The 24805-nt window shown below is 39.3% G+C and overlaps 1 protein-coding gene across 1 annotated transcript in view; it reads left to right on the top strand.

The window, feature by feature from the left end:
* Window positions 1-24805, top strand: part of LOC110153694 (LIM and calponin homology domains-containing protein 1-like) — a 119766-nt gene that overhangs the window by 23136 nt on the left and 71825 nt on the right. Inside the window, exon 3 of the mRNA XM_055159514.1 lies at window positions 19693-19763. Within this exon, the coding sequence (XP_055015489.1) occupies window positions 19693-19763 (71 nt within the window). The remainder of the gene's footprint in view (window positions 1-19692; window positions 19764-24805) is intronic.

Below are 24805 nucleotides of genomic sequence, written 5' to 3'. Positions count from 1 at the left end.
TTTTGAAATTGTTATTTTGGAAGAATGCCAAATTAGTTTATCAGTGGTTCATAATAAGCAGGACTTTGAAATACAGTAGTATGCAGAGAGGATTCAGTAGTAGCTGGGAATAGAAAGATATCTTTGTCTCTATTTTTTTTCCATAACAAGTGCATAAAAATTCTGTTACACATAATTGACTCTTGTGAGTTTTAGGCTGTATTAGCATGTTGTTATGTCATCACAAATATGCCTTGAGTTGTGTTTGTTTCATTCACACATGATTCAGTAATCCTTTAACAACAAAAAAGGGTTAAGCACTGGTGAGATACATTGTAGTAGTTCCAAAAAGCAGCACTACAGTAAAAACAAAAATATGAAATAAAAAAATGTGAGGCCAAAATTGTGAACTGAGTCGCAAAATGTATCAGAATTTTTTTGAATCCATAAGAGTCACCTTAAACTTCACACCATGCTGCACCTGAAGACTGTGCACTGCCTAGAATGTTCTCAATGACATAATTACTCTGTCTTTCTAAGTAAATTATGCAACAGAAACAATACCTTAGCTTTGTAGCATTCCAGATCGCGGTGCTAATAGATGTTGTGAAAGCAAAGCAGCTCAGTGTTCCTCTTAAAAGCCTGGAGCTCTCCGGTGGCTGAGTGAGAGGGCTGCCATGTGGGCAGGTCTTGCAAATAACAAGGAGAGCTATGTTACTAAGTGGAGGCTCTGTATTGTAGTTCCGCTGGGGTCAGTTTCATGATAAAATTCCTCTTAAAATATCTTGTGTCTTAGGCTAGCAAACATCCTGTCATTTCTATCACTCCATGTAATTGGCAGATTTTCCAGATTTTGATGGTTCATTTTGCAAAACTGTATTATATCTTCCTATACTTGGTGTTTGTTATCCTGTTATCAAGGTTTTGTATAGTTGCCATTTGTAATAACATACATGTACTATATTTCATTTGAAACTGTTGGGGGCAGTGATCATTTTCAGATTGTAGTTTTTTTGGACAGCACTATCTAGAGTTACTTCACTCAGAAATATACGGTCCAAGACCTGACAAGTCACACTGGGTGGACTCAGGACCCAGCAGGACCCCCTGAGGAGAGACACAATGGCAGGATTTCTGTGCATTTGGGCGAGGAAAACTTTTAAGTGTTACTTGGACTTTCCTTTAAACAGAACTGACATATGCACATGTAGTTTTACACTGAGAGAATAATGAGATGTAATCTTAAAATGTGTCCAATTTCCGGAACAAGTAGAAGAGAAGGGTGTCTTAGTCTAGCTTTACAATACTTGTAGAGACTTGAGTGTTGGTATTTCATTTTTTATGTCTTTAAATTATCTGGACTGCATCTTAGAAAACATACAATTTATGCATGGATTAGGTGTTGCTTTCTAATGTTAACTGTAAAGAATTAAGCATTGTGAATTCAAAATTAGCTGCATAGCCATGTAAACATTATGTCAAAGAAGGGTGTTGCTTAGTGAAGCCACTGACAAAAAGTACCATACTGTGATGTATGCACCTGCTCCTACTTTTTAAGTCTGGCAAATCTGCAGTGTTACAACTCGAGACCGAACCCTCCATAACCCTCTGTTGCCTGGAAACTGCACTTCAGAAAGTCACTTTCCAGAAGCATAATTCAGACACAGAAATATTTTCATATTTATTCACAACAACCATGCCATCCATGTATTCTGCAGGATACCATATTCAAATATTTTAGTTTTACCTGTATTACTTATCTGTGTAAAAATATTCTGATTAATTTTTCTGGCAGACGATTATCATAAATAAACTAACCAAAATAGCAAATGGCTTGATCAATCCAAAAAAATAAGCAGGTGATGCCACCAGGCTATGCTACAGGTCTGATTTGTGAAGAGGCAAGCCTGTGTATGAAATGGATGATGTAAATGTGTTTTTTTTACTGTGTGAAATATCCATGTCTAACCCATTGACTCAGTAAGTGTTAAGTCTCCTCAATCCACTGCTGTGCACATGTAGTGACATGCCAGTGAACTTCTGAACTCTTGTAAACTGACTACAGGAGCTCACTGTTAGCTCTCGGGCGTCTGACTGTCCCAGTGCAGGTCTCTCTCTCTCTCTCTCCCTCTCTCTCTCTCTCTTTCTCTCTCTCTCTCTCTCTCTCTCTTTCTTTCTCTCTCTCTCTCTTTCTTTCTTTCTCTCTCTCTCTCTCATTCTTTCTTTCTCTCTCTCTCTCTCTCTCTCTCTCTCTCTCATTCTTTCTTTCTCTCTCTCTCTCATTCTTTCTTTCTCTCTCTCTCTTTCTCGCTCTCTCTCTTTCTTTCTTTCTTTCTCTCTCTCGCTCTCTCTTTCTTTCTCTCTCTCTTTCTTTCTCTCTCTCTCTCTGTGTGTAGGCAGGATATTAGAGGAGAGGGCCCGGCCTGAGAAAACCATGATCTTGAGGAAGCTTACTCAGGGGCCAGCAGCCATGGACTCTCTTTGTCCAGAGCAGAGAGCGAGAGGGTGGGACGCCAATCCTGAAACAGAGGATGTGTGTTTTGATACAGAGTCAGAGTCAGTGGGGATTTGCTCATGTGAAGCAACAACAAGTAGTTGGGAGTACTAGTAGAAGTAGTCACAGCTCAAGTTAGAATACACTGTTTCTTTAATATTAGTGATAAATATTTGGTGACACTCCACCAGAAAATACTACACCTTTAAGATCAGGGCCAAAGAAACAAATGTTATTTCCACATTGCCAGATTTCCGTTTTTGTCATTACAAACTTAATTAGAGTCAAAGCCTGTACCAATAACATATACTGCTTACTGTAAACAGCTACTGGTGTGTTAGTTTCAGTGTAGTTGGCTCCTCCCTTCAGGCAGACTTTCAGCATCCTGTCAGAACTGTAGAAGTTACTTAGACAAGTTGCACAATTCATTCTTAAAATTGCAAGGTTCCCAATGTAAAGTCTACCAAAAATATTACCGGACAAATTTTTGTTTAGAGAATCTGATGAACAGTGTGAATTTGGGTTTTCACATAGTAAGGGCTAATCCACTCCTCAAACACTGGCCCTTGTGGAACTAGGGCAGAGCTATTGGAACATTGAGCAGAGGGCTAGACCATTTCTCCTCCAGGAAATGTGTTCTCAGACATGTGTAATCAGACAGGCTTATCAAGAGCCAAGGGAAGCCCAGACATGGAAACAGCACTGGGTGTTAGAATTTAGACATTTTAGACTCTTAACAAAACAATCAAGCTACTTAGTCTGTCTGCCCAGTGTTTGGTCTGAAAGGCAAAGATAAAGTGGTGTGAGTTGAACGATGAAAGAAAACTATAAATTTGAAATACTTGAACTTTCTGCAACTAGCAACTGTTGCCAAGGAACAAAAATGAGGCTGTTGCAATATTATCTTCTGTCAAGGACGACAAAGGCTTTCACTGATGTTAGGTGCTTTTGAGGATGACTGGCATATTTTGTGCCTTGACAGTAGTCTGTTATTCCAGTTTGGATGACATAATGCACATAGACAACAATCTAAAGAAGCAGAGATCACATGTGCCCTTGTGAACTTGTCTTGCAGAGGAAAATATTTTTATCTCTGTGCAAGCCCTATAAGCAACTTACAGTGGGAAGAACATTTGACCTCGCAGCATTAGAACAAATTCTAATTTTATTTAATCAATCTCTGCTATTTGGTCATGACATATGTAATGCACTGCTAATGGGGCTAACTGGTATATTAAGCTTTTTCCAAATCCTATAGGAATAAGGGCAATAACATCTTTCTCCTTAATAAAATTCACCAAACATTCTCTTTGTTCTGGCTTTAAATCCTCAATCTCGGCAATCGTTGACAACACAGAATGTATGACTCTTCACTGACTGGCTGGAGCCCAGACTCGCACCTCCGGGGATCTTGCAAACCGTCTAGTGTATTCCAATTCCTGACCTAGTCACTGGAGAGAAATGAAATTACACGGAGGCACTAGGTGGCGCCAGCCTGGCTAGGGTACTGTAGGTCACTGCCTTAAATCTGTCTGAAGAGAGAAGCTAACTACAGTAATGGACCCTAGTTGCTTACAATAAAATAAATGGTAAATAGTCACATTTATATACTGCTTTTCTACAAGTGTTTTGGCCAAGGACACAACAACAGCATTCAGTCGCACCAGTCTAGTTTTGCACTGCAGTTACTTTCAGAATCCTGTCAGAATTGAAGAAGGTTCTTCAAATAAATGGCAAAATGTTACAGTTAAAAACTTGTGTCCAGTTGACAGAATAAAATTTTCTTTTGTGGAGCGTACCAGAACAACTGAGAGATGGACTTGAAACCCATAAAGTGTTTTGTAATAGCACTACACTGTGACTAAATCAGACCACTGTGCTGTCTGCATCTGTGCTTGTAGACATAAAAACCATACCTAAATAATAGCTTTGTAAAGCTTGTTTGAAAATCTGGGACCCCAACTATAAAGGACTGCAGGCACATATTAACTTTGGCATATTTTCATAACTGCTTCAATAGTTGGTTGGTTTTCAAGAAAGAAGTTTATGATTGGTTGATTCTGTGTATATAAGTTTTTATTATCATAACATAACCAAATATTTTTGCTAAGTCTTTCAACGTGTGTCCCAAATTAAAGAGAAAGAGTTATTTGAAGTCTGTCTTTCAATTATTATACATCTGGTTTAACATTAACATAGCATCTGTACCAATAGTTCATTTTTTTGTGGACTCAAGGCCGGCCCATTCCTTTACACTTGTTAAAGGGTGGTCTCCAGTCTGTCTGGAAGTGTGACATTAGAAACATATTCTCCATACAAATGCACCTGTAGACTGGGGCAGCTGTGGACCACTGCTGTTATAGGACCAAGCATAGCCAATTCATATGAGAATGTTATGAATGATTTATTATTTCACAGTCAATGTGCATTTCATGCTGTGTTTTTACAGCTGGGAGGTTTATTGGAGAAGTTCTGAGAGTGTAAGTTTTAATTTTGAGTAATATTTCATGAAATGTAAATGATATACAGTATGGAGTACATGTTAGTATGCTGTGGATGAGTCAGCTGTGTTGTGTAAGGGTTCCCACACTCCTCTCTAAAGATTCACTGTATATTGGAGCTTTCCTCACCCCCACAGCCAGAGCAGAGGACTGTTTTTGTCATTCAGCTGTGAAGAAAAAAAATGAATATGTACTTTACTTTTTGAAAAATTCTCATGATACATTTTTTCTTCAACTACTGAGTCGCACAAAATGGGCATTTGGAAATGAGCCTCTGGGTGTTGCATCCATGGATCTATTAAAATAACTGGATACAGTATTGCTAGCTTGTAGCTGCCTCCAGTTGACGTAGTGGTCACTCACTGGGACTTCAGCGGAAAAAATCCCATGGGCCGGGACAAGATTTTTCTCATAGAGCTCAATGTAATCACAAACTGTTTGTGTTCGTCTGACAGGGCCCCTACAACTTTCAAAAATGTCGGATTTGTTGGCGATTTTTATTTTTAGATCATAAAGTTTTTCTCAGCTCAAAACCCTTCAGTTGTCTTAAAAAACACTTGATAATTGTTAGCTCTGGCGCCGCTCTGCTCCGCTCTAGCTCTTCTCGCTCTGATTGGTCAAAGCGATCACGTGATACACGAGCCCGTGCTCCGTGCATGCAGTTGTGTGCATTCGTGTGTGCCCGTGGGAGAAAAGAGCACTACTGCACATGCTCGGTCGACCCACAGCCACCGGAAGTACCTAGCCGGGCTAGGATAATCTGGGATCATGTGCCATTGAGCTCGGCCCATTGATTTGATTGGGCGGCCATTTTGGAACCTGGGGGCTTGGTTGCATCGCTGTTGCCCCATACTCCGACATGTTGCCCTAGTGCAGGCCCCAGATGACCAATTTTTATTGCTCCTCATGCATCTTGTTATAACAGTTCACAAACTTCACAGTTTTTACAGGCCAGTTTCAGGATCACTGTAAAGCTAATAACAACTAGCATGCAAATCGTGCAATTCCTCATTCTCAAACAAGAAAACACTTTATAATTGCATACAGACAGCACACAGCTGACCTAACCAACAGATAAGGCAGGGAAATCCTTTGGGACCAAAAAATAAACAGGCTTTGATCAACACAGGCTGACAACAAGGTTGACAACACGTTTTCATTGACAAATCTCATATCATCAAAATAAAATGCTGAGTGGATGCAGTTGATTAATTATACAGAAATATGACGGAGTTGCACATTTTAGTGTATAACTTTGCCTGATTCAATTTGGAAATCGACATCATGCAGTAAACAGCTCCACCAAGCTACACACATTTGGCTAAACCAAATTCTTCTAACTGGCATTCAGAGCCATCCTATAGCCTTTCTTTCCATGTAATTATCCTGCACTTCAGATGTTGATAATTTATTGCTGCTGCCCACTGTGCCTGCTAAGCAGATTCTGTACAAAGGTCTTACATAACACTGAGTCCCACACATTTTAGCTCATTTTCCATAGCAAATGACATCTTTATTGAGCCCATTTGTTCTAGTTAGACATAGTAGATGTAGACTTCAGGGGTGGTCACTGAAAAAGGGCATACAGGGCTGCGAGATTAATGGCAATCGAACCGAAAGCGCTATTGGAATGGGCAAATTAGCTGCAATTTTTGAAGTACCGTAATTTCCTCCACAGACGAGAAAGTACCCTGTATTAGTCTGCAAAACTGCTAACCCTGTAGTTTAAATCTGTACAAACATGTTCTAAAATACATGTAATACTTGTATTAGTTTGCCAGTCCTATTTGAGTCATTTTGTAAGTTCTTGGACTTGTTTAAAATCTGAACTTTGAACGGAATACTGCTATTTCAGCATAAATCACAAATCTATTCGAAATGATTGTCAGAAGAATCACAATTAGATATTTTTTCTCGTATCGTTCAGCTCTATTATACAAGTTACAATAGTGAAATGTGTTCATTTGTTACCATAGACATCATAAATTACTTAAAAAAGTCCTTTCCCAATCTGAGTTGAGCTTCTGGATTGGCCCGTCATGGTCCACTGCTGATTCCAGTCTGCCAATTACTCTGCATTAACCCTCATTCCGTGTGATAATCCATGTTCCATAATAGGCGCTTGTCCATTGTCTCCGGGCAGGGAATCTTACAGTACATTTTTAGATTCCTTCCTGTTCAGAGTTTGGTCTGGATCTCCTGTCATTTGCAATCAGGTTTTTCTAAACATGGCACCACCAGACGTCTGCACTGATGCTGGTTTAATTATGCGGTTAGGCTAGTGAATGAGATCTGGATTTGAGGTCAGAATTGCTGGAGTGATTGATGTAAAAGTATAAAATGCCATACTGCAATAAAATTAAACTCTATGATATCAGTTTGCAGAAGAAAATGACTGATAATCTGGAGAAAAATCAGTGAAAGTCATATTTTGGATAGACCATTTAGTGTCCAGGTAGGGTCATGCATGCTCATGGTAGCCACGTTTCAAAACAAAAAACAAAAACACTTGACCACATCTCAAAAAATCAAGGAGTACAGGGGAACAGGGAACATGCTGAATTTTATAACTTGTCTCTCTTTGGGTTTTAGATTTTATATAATAAACACAAATGGAAAATAAAATAGCTGTGTTTAATACAACTTTGAAATTAATGTTAAGACTCTTACCTCATAACAAAATTGTAGCCAGGTTCACTTCCCAATTCTGGTGTAGCTTGGATGTACCCCTTATGTTTCAATGGGCTCTCTACAGATGCCCGGGTCGACCACATTGACAGAAAACAGACAGATATTCCTCGACTGAATGGCAAGATGTCCAAAACACAAATCAAGACCTAAATGCAGGGGATAAGAATGCCTGAACTCTGATCTGGGAAGCTAAGCGGACTTGGGGTAGCAGTGACTCTGATGTAATCATGACGTCCTTAGGCAAGACACTTTACTAGTCCAATGAGGTTGATTTGGTCTAACGATAATTTGTGTTATTAGGTTCTTTTTTCAGACCAACAGTTTGTTTTCATACCTGACAGTTTCGACTGCTCTCTAGTGGTCTTCCTCAGAGTGGTCACGTGATGTTGCTGTGATGTGTCTGGTCAACTGATTTATACAGGTTTTGGCGCTGTCTGCTTCCGGTGGAGGCAGGACGACAGCGCCATCTGCAGTCTGACTTCCTCAGGATAGTATCCCAGGTGTGTGAGGGTAAAAAAGCCCTCTCGTCCAGGTTTATAGTTCCATGGGCACGTTACCTTACAGAAAACTCAGGCAATTACTCATCCACGCAAAAGATAAAATAGAACCAGAGCATAAATGTAATGTCATATATGAAATACCCTGCATGTCCTGCAATAAAAGATACATTAGGGAAACAGGGAGGGCCTTCAGTACACGAAAAAAGGAACATAGGACAGAATGCGAGAAGGAAACAGTATAGGCATGCACACCAGCAGCAAAACACAGAGCAGAACAGGAACAACTCAAATCCGCCATTTGTGACCTCTGTCACAAAGAGAGAACTATATTATGGACTGGGACAGGCAAACATCATTGGGACAGAGAAAAACAAACACCGTCGCTGGATTAAAGAGGCCATTGAAACATGGAAATATGACTATAAACTGGGATGAGGGGGCTTTTTTACTCTCACACACCTGGGATACTGTCTTGAGGAAGTGGGACTGCAGATGGTGTTGTCATCCTGCCTCCACCGGTAGGAAGACAGCGCCAAAACCTGTTTAAATCAGCTGACCAGACACTTCACAGCAGCATCACGTGACCACTTTGAGGAAGAGCTCTAGTTAGCAGTCGAAACTGTCAGGTATGAAAACAAACTCTTGGTCTGAGAAAAGAACCTAATAACATACGACACTTTACTTCACCCACATTCCCTATTACGTGTGTGTGTGTGTGTGTGTTGATCATGATCAAAGGGGCCATTGGCGCACATTGGCAGCCTCTCTTCTGTCTGTCAACCCCAGGGCAGCTGTGGTTACAATAGTAGCTTACCACTAATAGTAGCTTACCTTCAGTGTGGGCTGAATGAATAATGCAAATACTGGGTGTTTTGATGTACAGATTAATCCTGGTTTTGTTCTGTTTTTGTTGTGCCTTGGATTAGTTTTGCTCTGCATTCTATAGATATCTTCTTTTATTTATTCAAAGTTTTTTTTTTTTCTCTATTGTGCAAGTGCAGTATCTATTGTGCTTGTGCAGCTTACTGTCTGTACATGCCCAGTGTTTTAGAAGTCAACTCTGTGACTTGTTCTAAAGCCGGTGACTACGGTAATTACAGTCAATTAGCACTTCTCTCATTAGTCATTTTGTTACAGGGCTGACTGTGACATCACAGAGTTGACAGGCCTCAGATCAGACACCATTTCCCTTGTATGAAGCTGCTGTCAAAGCCATTTAGCATGTCAGAACAGCATTAAAAGCATGTGTGAAGGAATCAGATGGGATAGTTCCTAGCCTGTAAATGTGGACTGTTGTTACTGTTGTAGACATTGGTGGTTTTCAGACAGGTGTCAAGATAGACAGACAAAATCACCTATAGGTTATACATTTTGACATCATTTATAAAAACAAACTTACTGGCCCTACACCAGAAACAAAAACCGGCACAAAAGTCAATGTCTTCAATGTCAATATAATAAAACAAAAGTGGAATTGTTTCCCCACAGTAATCTAGAAAATGGTCCCATTATTCAATCCCAAAGATGTGATAGTGTTGTCAGTTGAAAGCAGGGCTGCACAATTACCTGTTGGAAAAAAAAATTACCTGCAATTGTTTATACAATTAACATTAGATTTTCAATAGACAACTAGGATTCTGTTCAGAGAGAACTTTGTAAAGAATTCCATTAAATGTGAGAGAAGACTGAATTATGAAATAATAAACTGAATGAATGAATTAACCAGAATTTCAAAACATGTTTGTGGAGATTTTTTTCTAAAACACAGATATACTTCACTGCTTTCCCAGCCTTTACCACCAGTCCATACGGTGATGTGAAAGTGGTGCTGAGAGTAAACAGTGCCACTCACAATAGATTGGGGCTGTTGTGGAGGCCCGGGCAGCTCCTGAATGCTCCCAGATGATGGATGATGCTCAGATCCCTTTCCTGACCCCTGGATGAACCAGCTGTAGCTCTGTGAGATGTGGGGAACCCTCACTGAAGCAGGGGCCTAGTTCATTCACATGGAGCCTCTGCACTTTTGATAGATGACATTTATTCTAACATACAGTGAGTTATTGTAGAAGTGTGAAATCACATAAAAATGATTCACAATGATCATCAAGGTGCATCCATTTGTCAATTGTAGTGCCCATGGCACATTATAAATGCTGTGGTGGCAAGTTCCAACACATTTCAAATTTGTTATGATTGAGTAAGGTCATTACCCTCTTGAGAATGTCTGATATCGTCTGATCTACAAAGCTAAGCAGGATTGGGCCTTGTTAGTATTGGATGGGAGACTGCTGGGAATACCATCCACCAGGAGCCAGCAGTGGCTGTGGTGCATACTATTGTTATGTCTTTAGGTAAGACACTTCACCCATCTTATGTGTTAAAGTACACTGGAGTTCGAATGAGGGTGTTTGTGAGAGTAAATGCTGGATAACAATTATTGCATGGCTACCACAATCTGACATGCTGACAGCATGTACAGTATATGATGTACTGTATGTTCATTAACATACACTGTCTCCAACTAATGAACAAAGAAAACAAATAAAATATTTCCAAATGTGTAATTATAATAAATATATAAATAATAATACATAATTTTCTTTTATCAATCTTGACTGCTGACAATTGACAAAACAAGGTAGTGTTGTCAATTGTCAGCAGTTAATACAAGCTCAGACAAATCAGTAATAACTTTTTATAGCTTGCAAAAATGTACTGGCACCTTCCTGCACTTTGTGGAGAACTAGAAGCCAGATTAACAACTTTGCCAATTTGCATCAACAGAATTTCTGGCTGGTCTCCTGAAAACATGTTTTTTTTTGTTTACATGTGAACTGAAGAGGATTATGCAACGCATTTCCCTCTACATCCTTTAGGTGGAGTTTTTACAGTACTAAGTGGGCGTGGGTGTCAGGGTGGGAGCACATGTCTCTGTTTACCTTCTAACAGCTGTCAACTTTTTTAGGGCCCCTCACACTTCGCCCGGAGCCCTTATGTGAGTAGTGTTTTATGGCCCTCAAAACAGTCACGGAAGCAGGCCTGTCTCTCCCAATGCTGAGTTATGGCATGTTCATATAGGACAGGTACACTAGATTGCCTCAGGGTGGTTTTGCTGTACACTGGGGGCCTTTTGGGATTGTGGGTAATGTAGTAAGATGATTTTGACAGTTGTAAGAGATTGCATTGTCCCTGTAGGGAAATTCGTCCTCTACATTTGATCCATCCTTCAATGGTGCTGAGGCAACCATTCAGAAATCCTGTCTCAAAATTTTGAACTAGGCTTGGATCTTATTCAAGCTATGTGTGCATGTTATAGGTTGAAGGGGGGGACATTGTAGTGCCTGAAGGAATCCCACCCAGAATGTTTAAAATTACTTTCATGCTGTGAAGTGAGGGTGATTTGTAGATACATTAGGCTTTCAGAATTATTATGCCTGTTTTAAAGGGCCATATTACACTATTGTCTGATCTATGTTATAACGTTGTTTCCTCACACATACCTGGAATTGTGTTTTGTTTCATTCACACAAATTTAGCACACACATCCTGCATATTTAGGTTGCATTCTTCTCTCAAAACACTATGTTCCACCTTGTAATGTCATGTGGTAAAATAGGAAGTGCTCAATTGTGTTTTTAAACTCCATACACCTTCACTAGAATCATTTGGATAATTTTAACCCTAGAATTGGCAATCTTCACTGAATAAAAGGTAAAAGGTAGCTGTTAACTCAAACTACCACTTCATGACATCAGTAGGTGGAACAGTGAATGAAACAAAATGCAACTCTCATTATGTTTTGAGTAGGGCTGGGTATCATTAAGGAGTTGCTGATATGATACATACCATAAAGCATAGGCCATGATACGATAGATATCTTGATATAGTGCACTTCCAGTTTGATATTATATATTTCAAGTTGATTCAATATGTTTCAATAAAAAATAATGGCTAAATCATGGCTATGATACTAAAAGTCTTTGTTAAACCACTTCTTGTGCAAAGTTAATATGAAACACAAACATTTTAATCATCAAAACAGTAGAAATGTCAGATGTGTTGCATAAATTATTTTCTTTTCACAAAACAAGCAACAAAACTGTAGCACTGTAATAAAATAATTTAAAATATACCAAAAAATACTCTTGGCGAGCTATCAATACAGCAGCCCATGCTATCAATACTGTATTATCACATCAAACGATACGATATATAGATATTTTTATATTTTTGCATACCCCTAGTTTTGAGGAGGTAACAACTTGAGTTTATGTCCGAGTCTTTTTTTTTTTTTTAGCATTCATTTATAGCATTCATTGACACAGGACTATAATTCATGGGATTCAGAAGAATACAGAATTAAAACCGCCGCCACAGCGATTAACAATTTCAACCAAAAATGTATCTTTTGAATGGGAAAAAGTCCTCAGAATGTTGCACATAAAAGGGCGGTAAATAAATAGGTTACAAAGGCTTTAATCAGTAGAGTGTAATAAGTAATATAATATGGGCCCTAATGACATTGTTGAAATGTTGACTCTTAAGCCAATGATGATATATGTTGTGCACTTTTCTAAGTTTCATAAAAGAACATTGAAGCAAAACTCCTTTGACAGTTCTATTTTTACTTCACATGTATTATTTACTAGATGAAAAGAACCGAGCACTCCACCTCCAGTATAAAACCTGCTTTGCCAAAATGCTTGTTTACCTCAACAATATTCATTCATTCATCTTAAGACTTGGAGGGAGTATCACTTTAGTAATGGGGCCATGAATCATCCACAGTGACTGTAGTTTGGACAGGAGTACTTTCAGAGGAGGAAGTAGAAAGGACAGAGGACATCCAGCTGCTATTGTTTGAATGTCCGTGAGGCTGTGCACATGACATTCCACTGCAAACAACAAAGAGGTGAGTTCCTCTTTTTAATGTAGTCCAGTACTGTATGGGTCTTTTAAACTATTCAGATCCAGATGCTTCCAGTTTCTTTAGTGTAGATTTCTTTTCGAGTCTTACAAATGTAGGAATTATTAAACCAAGAAATGGGATTATTTATATTACACACTACACCCAGATAATTCCAAAAGTTTAAGGTAGGCATGGTATTTTTATTCAAAATTTCAGTCAGTACAAGTTTCAGCATTATTTATTAAAGCCACTCTATGAACCTTTTCTGGGAGAGGGCCAGTCGTTTGCTTGTCTCCATGGGGACATTATTGCTTTTCCAGGAATGCTCCACAGTAGCCTGGCTGGTGCCACCTAGTGACTCCACTCAATTTCATTTCTCTCCAGCGACTAGGTTAGGAATCAGAATACACTAGATAGTTTGCAAGAACCCTGGAAGTTGTAGACCGCGCACCGGCCAATCAGCAAAGAGCCGTGAAGCCATGACGTCAAACTCAAGCGCCTTTCTGGGTCCCTTTTGTGGTACAGCACAACAGTAAACAAAGTGGTCGAGATGGATGTAGACAAAGCCATACATTCTGTGTTGGCAAAGATTCCAGAGATCGAGGATTTAAAGCGGAACAAAGAGAATGTTTGGTGAATCTTATCAAGGGGAAAAACATTATTGCCTTTCTTCCTACGCGATTTGGCGCATTACATATGTTATGACCAAATAGCAACAACTGGTTAAATAAAAAAAGAACCCATTGAGCAATCAAATCTTAATGCTGCGAGGTTAGACAGTTTCTGATGAATCAGGCTAGCTCCACAGTATGACATTGAACTTTTCTATCTCCATAGAGACAGGTGACACCAGGCCAAGCTTACAGGTTGTTGGTGAAATAACATTAACTAAAACCAAGTTTAATTGTCAAACTGTAGTCACCCTTTATGGTTGTGGTGCAATTTGTCCAGTAAGGCAATTTGAGGAAAAAAATTATTTCAGTTTGTTAACTGTGTCCATTCAAATTGTGAATTTGTTTGTGGTCAATCTTGCAGCCCTCTTGTCCAGCATAGTTTTTTATAGTTTGTGAAGTTTGGTGGGAGGGTATATTAGGCACCCTTTACAGGGCAGTTTTACAACACTAACAGAACCACAGTCTATGATAAGACCATCTGAGGTGCTTGAATAATGACCCATTTTTGAACCATGGCGGGGCTTTTCTTCTCTATCCAGATCGCATAAGCCCTCTATTGTTTCCTACTCGGACTCAGTTATAGATTAAACAGATGTCCATGAATCAAGATCCAGATTTACAGCCATACTTGACCTTATCATGCTATTTCAATGGAAAGTTAGATGCCCAATTGCATTTAACAGATTTACAGTTTGTGTTTTGGAGTTGACATGGGAAGGAGGTATACACTGACCTCCATCTGGATCTCTGGAGTTTTAGAGGGGACAGTGCAGCCATTCATCTGACACATTTAGTGAGGAGGCGCAAAATCAGGGACACATCACGTTTTTAGAGCACCAGCTATAAACGTATCCAGGCCAAAAGATAACAAAAAGATGGCTAGGAATGCTACTTTCAGGAAATGCAACTTGATCAAAGAAGCTTGCTGTTTTACAATTTGAGTTTATACAAATTACAAAGACTTTTCTGACAACTACTATAACTACTACCATCACCACCATGAAGACAAGTAGACAAGACGCCACCATTACACACATCTTTCATGGCAATAAAAGCTAACCTAGTCAGCACAAGATGAATTCATGTGATATTTGTTAGTTCACAAACTCCCAAGAATCCATCTGGTCTGACTCACGCTGTTGTGATTGCTTGGGTTAACCTGTGGTTCAGTCCAATCACAGGACAGCATTGTGGTTTGGGTGGAAGCCAAAAGTAAAGTGCTCAAACAGACCAAAACAAACATGGCAACTTTGATGGACGTACTATTTAATGGAAATACAGATTAGCACTTTTTCAGGGGAAAGATGTCTGTGCGTTTCTCTCTAATGGATTAAACAAAAGTTTGACTTATTGACTTGTTCGGCTGTTAGCACAAATATTGTCAAGTCTTTTCCTGACCACTTTCAGTAAGAGCCGTTCCAGATTGATGTGTGGAACTCAATTCAGGGTGCTACACATATCAATCTGATGTGAGCTAAATAAAAACACCCCCGACTGGAAACTAGTTGCATTTTAAGTTTCACCAGTGTTTATTTTTCACCATTGAGGAACAGGGTTTGACATTTTTAGATTTGCCTACTTCCATGGTGACATATTATTTGAATATATCAGATTATCTGTGTACGTGTAGCCAGCCTGCATTAAAAAAAACAAGACATCAGCTTTTCTAGTCAAACAGTTTCCATATTTGCCTTTGATGACTGGACCCTTTATGTCACCACTCATGCACTATGTTATGTCTGCTCCTCTGTACAGTAGGGGCACATTGTACTGTGTATGTATGGGGGGTCACACATGTGTTTGGAGTCTAGGGGCTCAATCATCACTTTGAAATGGCAGGCATAGGAATACAATGGCCTTTTCACTACTGCTGTCCCACCGAGCAATTCTTAGGCATAAGCATGATTAAATGTCAGCAGACTGGGAGATATTGCTATATTTCCTGTTTAATCTCTAATGTTGTTGTCTATGATTAATGTGAACAATATATTAAGAGTTAAATAAGTGCTTATTAGACATTCCATGGGGGTGTGATGCTACCTGTAAGCGCTGCTTAGTCTGAGGCTTTGTTCAACTTTAATCTGAACTTTATTTTAACACAATCTGACCCTAAAGAACTGACTTAGCTGGAACTACAACAGGTGAAGTGATTTGTGTTCTTCTCACACATGTCAACGTAAACATGCTCATATTGATCACAGGCTCCTGAAAATGTGTTAAATCAATTATGTGTTTTTCAGCCATGTAGAAAACCTCCAGTGTTATGTCACTGCAAAGTATAAATGTACTGGGCCAGTACCTGTTGGTAAAAGCAAAATTTGGCCTCAAAATCTCTCCAGAGCTTATTAGCCTTCGACTGCTCTGGGGTTCTGAAAAAACATGGCATTGATATTGGCATTGGCAAAACCCATAGCCTATCTGCTGATCTTTACTTTAGATATATATTAAACTAAGGGGTCAATTCTACCAGGAAAACTATTTCACACCCCACTCATTCAACCTCTGCACTCTCTCCCCATGTTTTTGATAATCATTGATAATGGTTCTATGAATTCAATGCATACACAGCCATTTTCAGGCATCTAAAATTATGTTTTGGTGTTCTAGTATATTTTTTCCATATTTTCAGTGTGATCATCCATTTGGCCAATGTAATATTATGAGTCAGAATACAGTAACAATATTAAACTGTAAGTAATTATTTTATTACCATTGTAAGATTTCTAATTTTGGATATTTCATAGTTTTCTAAAAGATTTTGTTTTAGTGTTTAGTGTATATATATTTTTTGTTTTTCCTAAATTTTCTTTCAGATCAGCAATTTGCAATATGTAAGATGATTAGTTGGAGCACTGTAAAAACTACCTACGTTGTGAGTAGTACTTTCCGCTTTTGAACCTTTCACTGGGTTCTTGCCGGCATCTGTCCTTTTGCATATTACTTTTATGCATTCAGCTTATACCTTGTAGTAACCTATACACTTACAAACAGTGCCCATGTCATGTCTCCATATAGCAGCATATACACTCACTTGTGTAATTAACTCATACTCCCCAACGGTTCGAGGAGCTGACAGAAACCTGCAGCCCAGCCACAGCTCTCTCCCTCACAGCTGTGTAAATAAATGTACAAGGAAAGTTAATCTGCTAATTGTTTTGGCTTCCCCAGCAGCAGTCTAAAGGGATTCCCCTCCAGTGTGGGCCAGTGTTTGTGTGAATAAAGGGAAGGAGGAGCAGGTCTGGAGGCATGGCTACAGCAGAGCAGACAGTGGGCTCACAATTTCCATGTAAAGAGTTTCATATGGTGCTTCTGCAAATTTGTCATGTGGACGTTTTTGGAACTTGGGAAAAGTGACGAAATGTGTATGTTAGGTTTTATTTTAATATTTTTGTTGGCTTGCTTGTAACTATTTACTTTGGTTTTGTTGCGTTACATGTTGATAATTGATGGATTTTGATGACAGAGTGAATATTTGTACTATTTAATTTATATTTCTAAAAATGTATGATCAAAAGTAGAAAAAAAATTGAAAAAAAAACTGCCTTACTTTTAAGGACCTATGATCAATATTCATAATTTTAATATTATCATGCTTTTTCCAAATGTAAAATGAATACTGAGAAATTTCTATTAATTTGTGTGGCCTGATTTGTTATCTTCCTAGTTAAATGCAAAAAGTCAAAACAGAGTTTGCAATGATCCAAAGTTTTTCCTCATGTTTTCAGAGTATGCGAATTATTCACCACAAAGTTTATAAGCACATTTCACAACGTTCAGTTGCCAGAGCCAGAGTTTTGCTGTCACAGTAAAACTAACAACAACTATATCGCATATTATCTTCCAATATGCACCTGGAGACATATCAACGCATATGGCTATCCTGGGCATGTTTACCGTTTAAATCTTAGACTCTCTACATTATGTTCATATAATCCAATTTATAGACAGATAAATGTCCTATGTGGCTCCGCATCAGTATTTATTTGCGGTGTAATTTGTCTGTGTCCGTACTGTCCCTGAACACACCACCAGAGTCACGTCACTTCACTCACGTGCTATTGTTTACACCCGCAGCGGTGCGCAACACTGAGATTATATTCTTTTTACGGACAATCGTCTTGAGTCTGGATAAAAGGACTTTTATTAGTGCAGACTTGTGATGTGAGGAGGAGCCTGTGTGAGCAGAGTGTTGGAAATATGTTAACTTTGAAGCTAGTTAGCTGTTAGCTGCTGTAGCTCCCGCACATAAACAGGCTGTTTTCTATTGGCCTATTGTAAAGTTACTGTATTGTCCGTATATTTGCTACTGGACCAGCATTGATATGTAAATGAGCTGTGAATAGACGTGTGAATGATCCACATTTATGCATATAATTAATTACCGCGGTGCGCACGTTTTTACGGCTAAAGGCTAATAGCAGTTTACTAGCTAGGAGTTATGGGTCGGTCGCGATCGAAGCGGCTCTTAGAGCGAACAACTGGAGCATGTTTCTTATTGGGAGCCGTGTTTCCTCTTTTCTCACTTTTTCTCTTCAAGCCGCTTGTAGACCCGTATTTGACAGCAGCAGCGACTGAAAACGAAACTTTCAAAATATGCGTGTGCATAGGATAAAAAAAAAAGTGCATATTTGTGCAGTTCAGCATAAAATAAACAGACTAACCTTGGTCTTGAGAGAGAGATATAGACCGAGTCCCGACACTCAGTTTTAGTCCTGTTTCACACATGTTTAAATCTGTTTTAGTCCTGGTTTAGTCCTTTTAGTCCTGGTTCATTTTATCCTTTGCAAAAACAATCTCAAGAGTCGCTTGACAACAAAATCCATATCGAACAACTAGCATGCTATCAACGCACTTCCTTGTTTTCGGACATTTAAGTAACAGTCCAGAATTTTGGATGTAGGACCTCATTTCCTAATTAACCAGAGTATTGGAGACACTTTTTTGCTGGTGTTAGGCTAGCGCATGTCAATGGCCATAGTTACCCTGCCACAAATCCACTCCACAAAGCATCTGAAGCAAATCTATTATTACGCCAGACTATCGATGTAAATGTTTGTGTTGATAGAATAATTTTAGAAATAAAACCAACCTTGCATTTGAAGGATTTATGTCTGGGCAGCAGTGAGTTGTACTTCCTGATAGAAAGCTTGACAGTGGTGGACTGATATCACCTACACCTATCTTACCAGCAAAGTAAAATTCCGCTGCTGCTGAGAAAATAGTCCCTCAACATGCGACGATTCATCCAATGCCAGGTTAGTTTTATTTCAAGCATTATTCTATCAACACAGACATTTACATCAGTAGTTTGGCATAAGAATAGATTTGCTTCAGGTATTTTGTGGAGTGGGTAATACTGTTTTTAGTGGCAGGCTAACTATGGTCATAGACATGCACTAGCCTAGTCCCAGCAACCTCTGGAAATACAAGGACTGGATGGAATATTTAAAAAAGTGTCTCCATATGTCCCCAACACTCTGGCTAACTCGGAAATGAGGTCCTATGTCCAAAATCCCAGACTCCTCCTTTAAAAATGAAAAACACTTTAATACCTGTAATGTTATTAGCAGTCAGTTGCACATATCCCACTTGTTACCTGAACAACCCTCGCACGCATGCTAATAATCCAGTGTAGTCATGCAAACCCATGTAAACCACAGCCTTTCCTCCTCTGCCCACTGCCACTGCTTAAATCCCCTGTCACGTCTCATTAGCCCCGCTCAGCTGCTCTCTGGGATGATGGTGGCTTATGGCAAGCTTGTTAGTGTTTAGTGCTGTGAGTCAAGGGGAGCAGGAATACAACCGGCACCTTCCATTCTACAAGATTTAAAGTGGAGACGTGCCCACGGTGTGGATAGGCTACTGATCATTGTGCGTTCCTCACCAATATGTGAATGGACTTTAGATAGAGCTGTTTTTAAATTTTTTTTTCCCTTTTGTGTAGGCTGTGACAGGACGATGCTTTGGTGAGAAGGATTTCCGAGGAGGCCTGGAGAACGGGATACTCCTATGCGAGTAAGTGGCAACATAAATTTTGTGTTTTATTGTTGTTACGTAACGCTGCCAACCTGGGTCCATTGACTTTCTGGGCAGAGTCAGTCAAATAGAACTGCTTTAGAGCTTGCTTTATTCATTTGGTCAGAAGTACACTAAGAAGTACTTTTATCCTTCTCAAGAAATGTGCTTTTCTTTTCTGCAGTATGATTATTGTTTCTCTTTTGCCACAAACTCAAAATAAAAAAATGAATCAATCCCGAGTTATTAGTTTGTGACCCACTTTTAACTAAATCAAGTTACTTCTCTAAATTATGAGCAACCCTCCTGTGTTTGACTAAGATTTAACTAGTGTTGAATTTTCAGATAATATTCAAACTCAAAAGTGATTTATTTAACGTTGCTTTATTGAATGTGTAGCCCCTATTTGCATTTTAATTAACAAATAAATACATTGAAAAACAATGCTTTTGTACTTAAAACTAGAGCCCGACCGATATATCGGCTGGCCGATATTATCGGCCAATATGGGCACCTGGAGACATATCGGCTATCGGCCGATATGCTTGTTGATATGGGCCGATATTTCACGTGGGCATGTTATATCTCGTTATAAAGCTTAGACTCTCTACATTATGTTCATTTAATCCAATTTACAGACAGATAAATGTCCTAATGGCTCTGCATCAGTATTTATCTACGGTGTAATTTGTCTGTGTCTGTGTCCATACTGTCCCTGAACACACCACCAGAGTGACATCACTTCACTCACGTGTTCTTGTTTACACCCGCAGCGTTGCGCAACACTGAGATTATATTCTTTTTCGGACAATCGTTTGAGTCTGGATTAAAAGGACATTTATTAGTGCAGACTTGTGATGTGAGGAGGAGCCTGTGAGAGCGGTGAGTGTTGGAAATACATCGACTTTGAAGCTAGTTTAGGTTTTGTTAGCAATTAGCTGCTGTAGCTCCCGCACATAAACAGGCTGTTTTCTATTGGTCTATTGTAAAGTGACTACATTGGCCGTATATTTGCTACTGGACCAGTATTGATATGTAAATGAGCTGTGAACAGACGTGTGAATGATCCACATTTATGCATATAATTAATTACCGCGGTGCGCACATTTTTACAGGCTAAAGGCTAATAGCAGTAGTTTACTAGCTAGGAGTTATGGGTCGGTCGCGATCGAAGCGGCTCTTAGATCCGGCTCTTTGAAGCGAACAACGGGAGCATGTTTCTTATTGGGAGCCGTGTTTTCTCTTTTTCTAACTTTTTCTCTTCATGCAGCATGTAGACCCGTAGTTTGACAGCAGCAGCGGCTGAAAACTGAACTTTCAGAAATCTGCGTGTGCATAGGATAAAAAAAAGTGCATATTTGGCTGCAGTTCAGCATAAAATGAATAAACCAGGACTAATCTTGGGCTCGAGTGCAGGAGAAAGATAGAAACCGAGTCCCGACACTCAGTCCTGGTTCAGTTCTGGTTTAGTCCTGCTTGCAACAAAACAATCTCAAGAGTCGCTTGGGAGCCGAAAGAGCCAGCTGCTTTAGTGAGCCGAGCCGGTTCTCCAAAAAAAACAAAAAAAACTGGAATACCCATCACTAGCAGTGACAGTAACAGTAGCTAGAATGTGATGCAAAAATGCCATTAGGCCAATCTACTGTATGTAAATATGATGTAAAGAGTCAAAATAACAACAAATGTTTTTTAATCAATTCAAGATTTACAGTGAATTTTTTATATCACTAAATATATCGGCGATTATATCGGCTATCGGCAGCTCCAACTCCCATTATATCGGTTTCATATCGGCCACAACAAAATCCATATCGGTCGGGCTCTACTTAAAACAGATCTGTAACTTCCCCGTGCTTGTCTGCATTGAGATATGTTTAATGCCATACTTTGGAACATTCTAGGCATTGACGATCTCCATGGAAACAAGCAGGTGGCTGACTCTCAATCGGGAAAGTTACACACTGCACCTTTATTTTAACCTGAAACTCTGCTTAACCTGCCATTTGGAACCATTGTGTTTTGAATTTTAGTCCCTCATGTTTTTGACAAAACCGAACTGGCAACATTTTTATATATTTTTTTTTCTCTATTTTGGTGAAAGCATCATAATTTTTTTCTGGGCTAAATGTCATTTTGTTATCTCATGCCTCTCATGAGATAAGTGTAAGTCGCAAGGAAGACTTAAAACTAGGACAGACCTAAAAAGAGCCAGGTCAATCCAGCCATGTACAAGTAACCCAATGCTAACCCTAAAAACTATTCACTTTTTATTTACTTATTTAACAAAACCTTCATAATAACATGTATAATAAAACCTAGGTAACCTTACAGATTTATGCAAATTTCTACCCATGACAGCATTTCTGAAGCACTTCTACCGTGCTGGGACATGCCCATTGTCCTATGGAACTAGATCTTGTGAAATGTACCCTATCATGTGGGTGACAGTAGCTCAGTTAGGTAGAGCATTCGCCCACTGATCTGAAGGTTGGCGGTTCAAATCCAGCTCTCGACATAAAACATCATAGGTTGAGCAGTCAGATCCGCTGACCCACAGGTTGGCTGGTGTGATTCCAGCTCCCACAGAGGAATGCTGCTGTTGTGTCCTTGGGCAAGACACTTAACCCACCTTGCCCACAGTGTCTGCGTACACTGGTGTGTGAATGTGTGTGTGAATGGGTGAGTGGTTCCTTGTTGTAAAGTGCTTTGAGTGCCTTGAAGGTGGAAAAGCGCTATAGAAAAATGTGACCATTTACCATCATAGCCTCTAGCACATTTATCATGGAGATATTTTTTGGTAACAATCTAAAGTTACTGCCACCCCAGGTTGGAAGTCACTGAAAAATTATTTATTTTACTGTCTAATGTTTAGTTGGAATTAATAAGAAGTAATGAATAAGAAGTGTATATATCAGAAGAATTTTGTATTTTGGTTTGATAAATTATTTTACAGATATTATCAATGTGAGATTTTAAGTGGGGGTACATGATTTGTGACGTTATCGATGTGATGAGTCCCCCCACCACCACCTCAATTCACCTCCACCCCAAAAGCCGTACACTCATCTTGACATGCCGAAATATACACAGGTGTTATATACTGTAGATTCTTTGTTTATTTAAAAAAAAAAAAAAAAAACACTTTGAGTACAAACATAAATGCACCAGCCCAATAAAAATCTGTAATATTTTATGTTTTTTACTCAAAATTATGTGGAATCTTGTTAACATTATCATTAACGCAGTTCATAAACACAACAGAAGATAAATCATAGGCAACGACACATGGACCAGGATTGAACCAGTAGGACTAAACCAGGACTGAACCAAAACTGAACCAAAACTGAACCAGGACTGAACCAGGTCTAAACCCGGATTAAACCAGGTCAAAACCAGGACTAAATCAGGTCTAAATCAGGTCTAAACCCGGTCTAAACCAGGTCTAAACCCGGTCTAAACCAGGTTTAAACCAGGTCTAAACCAGAACTAAGAGAAACCTGGACTTGAGGGAGAGAGAGAATTCCAGGCCCATGGAGCAGGGTGTCTGCAAAGTGCGATCGGCTGCGCTTAGCCCCGATCCTTTCGCCTGCGGTCACCCGACGGTCCGTCCCGATACTCAGTCCAGGTTCACTCCTATTTATTTCTGGTTTAGTCCTGGTCTAGTCCTCCTGGTTCAGTCCTGGTTCAGTCCTGGTTCAGTCCTGGTTCAGTCCTGGGATCAGTCCTGGTCCCTCATGTGGCAGGTCACTATAGAACTGTACTGCAGATATCATGAGCCTATGCAGATTGTTTTCACCATTGCCAATAGCTCCCATTTGACATTTAAGTTGTAGTTATTTTATATTTGTTATTTTTTTATATCTCACATTGGGAGAAGTAGGTGGATGTTGTACCCCCACGTACCACGCCCACTACACCCCAGTTGCCGTGTTAACAATAACTTAAAATTGAAAAGACAGATCACACTCATTAGGCCTCCTCTTTTCTCCATTGTTTGTTGCTGTCTGTGGTCATGTGTCATAATTGCTCACTGTATTGTAAATATGCCTCTTCACATGACCATCTTCCACACTCAATAAACCACATACATTGTCCCACAGTGAAGATTTAATGGGGAAATTAGCAGTCCAGTGTGTTCCAGATTAAGCTGCAACACTGTCTTTGTTTTGCATTCCTCTGTTCTGGTTTGGACAGAGCTTCTATTGTCATTGGAGACATCAAACTCATTTAGCTGATCGCCTGCTGAGGCCTCTTTGAATTATACTGTTCACATGTTGAGCCAGAATACTAAGTTGGTATTTGATGACTCAGATGTTTTTTGTTAGTTTTTCGGGGGGATTTTATAACAAGCCTGACATAAATTTTAGTGTCATTAATTAGGAATGTGGGAACAGCCTTATCTGTCAACATCTTTTGATATAGTAAAAAAAAATACAGACTTTAGCACTGATCTTAACAAAAACATACCTGTAATTGTTTTGTTTCATTTACATATGTTTGAGGAAACCTGGTTTATGAGTCTGTCTACTTTTCCAAAGCTCAAAATGCTGTGTTCTACCTTGGGATGGAATGTCTTAGTGGTAGTTTTCAAACTAACAGCTGTCTTTTATCTTAAGTTCAGTAGAGATTGGCAATCCAAGGGCTGAAATCATCCAAAATGATTCTAGCGAAGGTGTATGGAATTTAAAAACACATTTGAGCACTTGCTTTGATACCACATGACATCAGTGCGTTGAGTGTTTTCTGTTCAAGAAGAACTTATCCTAAATATGCAGGATTTGTGTGTTAAAACATGTGTGAATGAAACAAAACACAACTCAGGATATGTTTTTGATGAGGAAACAACTTTAAAGCATAGATCAGAAAATAGTTTATAATGGACCCTTTACTTTTAATCTCAGTTAGACAATTTTTGTAACCCGAGTAATTAATCACCAGAGGTGGGGCCAAGTTGTGGTTTTGCAAGTCTCAAGTAAGTCTCAAGTCTTTGACCTCAAGTTCCGAGTCAAGTCCCAAGGCAAATACAGGCAAGTCCAAGTTGA

This window comes from Boleophthalmus pectinirostris, unplaced genomic scaffold, assembly GCF_026225935.1.
Source record: "Boleophthalmus pectinirostris isolate CB_2022bp ecotype Guang Dong unplaced genomic scaffold, ASM2622593v1 HiC_scaffold_23, whole genome shotgun sequence".
Taxonomy (NCBI): Eukaryota; Metazoa; Chordata; class Actinopteri; order Gobiiformes; family Gobiidae; genus Boleophthalmus; species Boleophthalmus pectinirostris.
The sequence above is the reverse complement of the archived record's forward strand: the minus strand, read 5'-3'. Positions and strand labels throughout refer to the sequence as shown.